We start from the raw sequence: 6,744 nt of genomic DNA on the forward strand, positions 1-6,744 counted from the left end.
CTTGCAGACAAAGGATGGGAGCTCAGTTTCCAGCGCCCACGTGACAACTCACAACCCTCTGTAAGTTCAGTTCTAGGAGATCAAATGCCCCCTTCGGGCATTGCATGGGCGTAGTGCACACATCTCCGTGCAGACAAGAAATCCATATACATAAAAATCAAAATAAATACATCTTTTAGAAAAACCAAAGTAGAGGATGTTGTGAAAACGTGTACTTCTTCTCAACAGAAGAGCCTGGAATTGAAGTTCTGAGGTCTGCTCATTTCTGCTACAGAACCTTCTGCCCTGAACTTCAGCACGGGCTGGTGCCCCGGGTTTCTTAAATCCCCACCCCCATGCGCCTCTAGAGCCCAGTGACTTTTCCATTCCCAATCATTTACCTTTAGCACCACCTAGTGGAAGCGTTTAGTATAATCGGCTCCAGAGAAGTCCCTCTGTGGATGAGACTTACAGCGGAGGTGAGATGCGGAGGCTCGCTTCAGGGCAGTGTGTAGAAAGAAGCACTTGAAAATCCCCGAGTGGGGACACTCTCCTAGGATAGGCTGGAATCCAGAAGTGACCCTTGCCCAGAGACAGCCAAAGAGGCTCAGAATGCTACAGTGGTCCTGACCGGGAGGCTGGCAGGTGGGGAACCAGTCCCTGGGGAAAAAATAGGCAGGGTACAGAAACGCAGATCTCATCTTCACCTCCCAGTTCTGCACCAGCAGCTTACAGACCCTGTAGAGGTGGGGCTGAGGGACCAAGAGGACATTTCAACCTGGAAAGCGCTGTAAAATCAGTCACCAGTGGGCAGGTCTTCACCTGGCACCCTTTCAGGAACAGAAGCTAAGAGAGCTGCTCCCTGGTAGGGGCCTGGCTGTCTATTCCCCAGCTTCTCTCCCAGCTCTCTTTACCGCACGTTTTTTTTACACGCATCGCCCGCCTCCTGCTCCACCCCTTGTGTCCTCATACCGGGCTTAGCTCCTCTTCTTCACCGTGTAAAACTGTTCAGTCCATGAGGAGAGAGCTGCCCTGAAACCTGTAACTAGACAATGCCTCCCTGTGCAACCCTTTTCTGAAACGACATTAGCAAGCCAACGTTTGTTATTAATGCAAGAGTAACCTCAAGTCAGGACCACTGTCCAGAGCATGTCTCTTCACCCAAGAGCAAAACCCAGGTTTGAGATTCAGTTTCTCTATTGAGTCAGATTAGGGCAAAGGGTTGGAAACCAGATCCATTCTATCAGACTGGGAAAGCTGGCCCCACTCCTCACCTTCCAGCTCCCTCCACACCCCAACCCCAAAGTATTGCTTTCAGCATAGATAGCAGAAGCCAGCTGAGAGAGAGAGAAAGCAGATTTACCCCAAAGCCAGGCCTTGCTCCCCACTTCACCTACAGCCCAGGTCTCTTGTTCTGCTTGGTTTTGTTTTTGCACTTGGCCTGTGTGCTGTGGAGAAGACAGACTTTTACCACTATAAGCTGCATGAGGTGAATGGCTTGTGACAAACTCTGTCCCCTCCGCAACACCCACCCCAGCCCCTGTGCTTTTCCCACATCCTCTCTGCAGACAGCAGCCAAGGCCTTTAGAGACCAGGCAACCAGACAGGCGACTTTGTCATTTTGTAAGCCCCTGAGGCCTGGGAAGTGGGAGACTGGGAATGAAGCCTGGCACACAGGCCTCCACATGGCACTCCGAGGTCCTCACCCAAGTCCTGTGGAACATAGAGGAACCACCCAATGGTTGAGAGGCTGGGTCAGGTACTCAGATCCTCTGAGCCCCACATAGTTAGCCTTGGGGCCTGTGGGAATCCTTGGCTAGGGGTTCCAACTGAGGTGGCCTCTATTTGACAGGCTGCATCCAGATTCACTTTTCTTCCTGAACTCTAGCCCAAAGAAGATGGAAAGTTAAACAAAACAAAACAAGAGAAAAAGCAAAACTGTACTGTTCTTGCAGAGGACCCCGGGTCAGTTCTTAGCACCTCCATGACAGCTCCCAACCATGTGTAACTGCAGTTCTAAGGGGGCCAATACCCTCTTTTGACCTCTAGGGGGCACTAGGCACACACATATACATACAGACACAGCACTCATACACATACAATAAATAAAACTTAAAGTAAAATGGAAAGGACTCCACACTGGTTGTTGAATTTTCCTTTCCAGTTGCAATTGCTTCCTCGATAGGAGTTCCTGGGGAATAAGGGTGACAGGCCTTCCATGAGTCTCCAGAATCACACTGAGGAGGTACAGGGAGCTTTGAGATTGCCACCAGAGAGGGGCTGTGATGGTTTGTATATGCTTGGCCCAGGGAGTGGCACTATTAGAAGGTATGGCCCTGTTGGAGTGGGTGTGGCCCTGTTGGAGTAGGTGTGTCACTGTGGATGTGGCCTTTAAGACTCTCATCCTAGCTGCCTGGAAGCCAGTATTCTGCTAGCAGCCTTCAGATGAAGATGTAAAACTCTCAGCTCCTCCTGCGCCATGCCTGCCTAGATGCTGCCACGTTCCTGCTATGACGATAATGGACTGAACCTCTGAACCAGTAAGGTAGCCTCAATTAAATGTTGTCCTTTATAAGACTCACTGTAAGACGGGGACCTAGAAGTTGGGAGCCACACATTGATGAGCTCAGATGAGAGCTGTGCAAGGAAGCCAAACCCCTGTGACATCAACTTCGTCACTCTGACATTAGGCTGTGACATGGTGTGACAGGATACAAAGAAAGAGAAAGATAAGTGACAACGTCGGGCTTTGCAACCATGCTTAGCCCCTGAAGGCAGGAAAGCCAGCAGGTAGAGCCAGCAGCTTCCAGGCTGTCTGGACCTGCATTAGTTAGGGTTTCTACTGCTGTGATTTTTTTTAAGGCTTATTTTGCCCTATGACTTATGAGTCCATTATCCAGGGAAGTCCGTGCCAGAACTCAAGCGGAACCTGGAGGCAGGAGCTGATGCAGAAGCCTTGGAAGAGCGCTGCTTAGTGTATTGACCCTCACAGTTTGCTCAACCTGCTTTCTCATAGTCCTCAGAAACACCAGCCAGAGGATGGCACTGCCATCAGAGAACTTGATGCTCACACACTTAATTGTCAATCAAGAAAATGCCAACCCGGGCTTGACCGCAAGCCAATCTGATGGGGAGTCTTCCAAAAGGCTCTAGCTTGTGTCAAGCTGACATGAAACCAGACAGCCCAGGGCCCAACACAGGCCTCCTTAGGACTCGCCTGCTCAAGCTCTCTCAACTCCACACACCCCTGCTCAGCCCAGGAGGAGGGCCTGCCAAGGGCACATAGAATTGTGGGCGACAGTGGCGCCTCCCTCAGGCAAAGCACCAGACCAGCCTTGTTTTCTTTAAAGGAAGAAAAAAATCTCAGCAGAGCAGTGGAGGCACATACTTTTAACCCCAGCACTCAGGAGGCAGAGTCAAACGGATCTCTCTGAGTTCGAGGCCAGCCTGGTCTACAGAGTGAATTCCAGGACAGCCAGGGCTGCACAGAGAAACCCTGTGGAACCCAAACCTCCCAAATTGTGTGCTCCCCCCTCTTACTTTTCTCTGTCTCTCTGTGTCTCTTTGTGTGTGTGTGTACACACATTTATATGCATGCATGTACCCTCAGAGGCCAGAAAAAAGCAGCAGATCCCGTGGGAGCTGGAGTTAGAGGTCGTTGGGTACCAGGTGTTGAGAACCAAGCGTATGACCTCTGTCTAAGTAGCATAGTGTCTCTTTACCTGCTCCATCACGTCTCCAGCCCTGAGAGACTCGTGTTTCCAGAGGAGTGCCCACATTTGGGATTTCCTATCCTTGCTCCAGTGACCTTCCCACTCCCTCACCTGAAATATCTCGTATGATAATGTTAAATGTCAATTTTACAGAATTGACAGTCACCTGGGAGATGGGTCTCTGGGTATGCTGGTGGAAGTTGCCTTAGTTAGATTAATGGGCAAGGCATCAATCCCTGGCTGGGATCGTGGATGGCATAAAGGGAGCATGGGGGCTGGACAGACAGCAAAGCTGTCTTCATTGCAGTCCTCTTCCTGAGTGCAGATGGAGGAGGAGCCTTCTTCCTGCTCCTCCTCCTCTGGTCACCTTGCCCTTCCCTTCATGCCTGCTGCCACATTCCCATCTTCATGCCCCTCCCTCTCTCCCGGAACTGTGAGCAACTTTCCTCCCTTAAGTTGCTTTTGGAGCATTTTGTCACAGAGGTGAGAAACTAGCCGGACAGTGGTGGCCTTTAATCCCAGCAGAGAGAGAACGAGCTAGACACAGGGGAGGACAGAACGAGCCAGAGAGTAAGAAGGAGATAGAAGATTAGAACAAATTGCCAGGGTTATACTGAGGTCGAGCAGAGGATTCAGGAGAAGCCCAGAGGAACCAGATTGAAGAGTTTTGACCCAGAACAGCGGAGTTGAACCAGCCAGAGCTCAGAAAGCACTAACTGGGAAGGGGTGAGCTTATTCAGCAGTAAGTCTCAGAGGCTGAAAACATTCTAGGCCTAGATTAGATTGTCTGGAGGCTAGGAGCTTCCAGGACTAGGCCTTGGTTAGCAGATGGAGGCAGTGAGTCTCAGACATGGCAAGGAGCAGGAGAATAAACGTTACATTTATGCGGGGCAGTGGTGGCGCACGCCTTTAATCCCAGCACTTGGGAGGCAGAGGCAGGTGGATTTCTGAGTTCAAGGCCAGCCTGAGTTCCAGGACAGCCAGGGCTACACAGAGAAACCCTGTCTCAAAAAACTAAAAGAAAAAAGAAAAAAGTTACATTTACAGAGGATAATCTACTTTGGCTTCTCTACCCACGCACCTGTACATATGCATACATCACAGAATGTATTATAAAGCTTTATCTACATTTCTTTCTGCACTTCAGGGGAACACAGTAGCATATGAATTTCCCCAGAGGAAAAGACGTGCCTGCAGAACTTTAAAGAAAAAAATTGATGATTTCCTGTGAGAGGAAAAATCCATAAATGCCCCCCACTCCACACCCCACCCCCAACCTCCCTCTTGGTTCTCTTCATTCTTTGAGGCAGGAGAAGCAGCAACGGAGAAAGGAAAGCCCAATGGGCTGGGGATGACAAGCCAGCTTGTGCCTCCCGTGGAACCTTGCGGGTGACCTTGCCTGACCTGGTGTCCCTCTGTGACGCAGCGATAACAGGGCTGTGAGGCTGGATGAAACAAAGGTCTCTCCACTGTGAGACAGATCCCTGCTGAGGGCCCTTTGTGGATGCAGCAGAGGAGACAGGCTCACAGGACCTGCCTTCTTATGCCGAGAAGAGGGAGCTGGGCCAGAAGAGGCCCTTCTCAGGGTGCCCTGAGATTGAGCAAACATGTGTCCAGCCCTCGCTGTCCATGCCTGCTGAAGGTACATGGTGGGTTTCTGGGAGCTGTAATTGTTTTTTGAGAAAACCTGCTATCACACTGATAAGCTGCCTGTCAAAGGATGTTATTTCTGGATGGGAGGAGAGTCCACTGGCTGGGGCTTCTTCCTGTCTGCACTGCGTGGATCCACTGCCTCCCACCAGACCTGACTTGAATGATAACCAGGGGACAGCCACAGCCTGCTGCTCAGGGCCTCCACGGTGCTGCAGGGCCAGCTATCTCAGGACCCTGGATTCCTGGAATTGTCTGACAGAGTGGAAGTCTGTTCTCCATCCCCTGACAAGCCGCACACTCCAAAACAGGTTATTTCTGTCACCCCAGCCACTGGTTCTCTGGCCTGACATGTGTCTAAATTAAATTGCTTTTAAATACCCATGCCACCGGGCTAAGCAAGCTGCATTGTCTACTCTGCCAGGACTGTCTTCAGTGACGATTCTTTTTGTCACCAGTGAAGCTGGCCTTGTCCAGAGAGCAACATGGTCTCAGCTAGTCAACCCTTGATTTTTGATTTCCCTACCAAAACCCGCACAGATGGTAAACGTCTGACTCGGTGCATGTTGAACTGTGTGTGTGTGTCGGGGGGTGTCGATAACCTCAGTTCTGTCACCCAAGAAGCTCTCTTGTGCCCCCTTTTCACCAACTCCTGTCTCCGTTATTTTCCCTTCTCCCCATAGATGACCTTTGCCTTGTTTCAAACTTCATGTAAATGTAACTGTGGTGCAAAGGAGAGAGTCCAACCTGTAAAGCCATTGCTAAATTCAATCCCAGCACCCATGTAGAGACCTGTGTGGCACTGCTGGCTTGGCTTGAACCTTTGTGTTGGGGAGTCGGGGATAGTGAGATCCCTGGGCATGGCTGGCTAGCTCCATTGGTGACTGGCAGGTCCAGTAGAAGGTATGCACTCCACCAACTAAGCTATACCCCAATCCCCCATTCTTTGAGTTTAAGGCAGGGGGTTTCACTATGTAGCCCAGGCTGGCTGAAACTCTCATTCCTCCTGCCTCAGTTTGTAGAATGTGAATTGCCCGTGCCACTGCACCAGACTCTACCAGTATTTGTTAAACAAAGGATCCAAAGACAGCACGAGGCCAAAACTTGGCTTGACGTCTGTGTCAGCTGGATCATAGACACAAGTGATCTCGGGCACAGAAGGCTGTGGGATTATGAGGATCCAGAGGTGTCTGTGAGCAGCACCTGTGGATTGAGGCCACTAGAGACGAAAGGGGCAAGTCCCTGAGTATGGTCCACTCAGGGAGCAGGGTGCATAGCCTAGTGGCTCAGGGACAGAACATGGGATCTAAGCCGGGCGTGGTGGCGCATGCCTTTAATCCCAGCACTCGGGAGGCAGAGGCAGGTGGATTTCTGAGTTCGAGGCCAGCCTGGTCTACAAAGT

The 6,744-nt window shown here is 50.8% G+C and overlaps 1 protein-coding gene across 2 annotated transcripts in view; it reads left to right on the forward strand.

The window, feature by feature from the left end:
* Nucleotides 1–5,121: 5,121 nt before the first annotated feature.
* Bik (BCL2 interacting killer) overlaps nt 5,122–6,744 on the forward strand; it is a 19,957-nt gene continuing 18,334 nt past the window's right edge. Inside the window, exon 1 of one of the 2 annotated variants that reach the window (XM_029470146.1) lies at nt 5,122–5,341. In XM_029470146.1, the coding sequence (XP_029326006.1) occupies nt 5,197–5,341 (145 nt within the window). In that variant the 5' untranslated portion in view covers nt 5,122–5,196. The remainder of the gene's footprint in view (nt 5,342–6,744) is intronic. The other variant, XM_029470147.1, reaches the window with a different exon arrangement.

The sequence above is a fragment of the Mus caroli genome, chromosome 15 (genome assembly GCF_900094665.2).
Source record: "Mus caroli chromosome 15, CAROLI_EIJ_v1.1, whole genome shotgun sequence".
In the NCBI taxonomy this organism is placed as follows: Eukaryota; Metazoa; Chordata; class Mammalia; order Rodentia; family Muridae; genus Mus; species Mus caroli.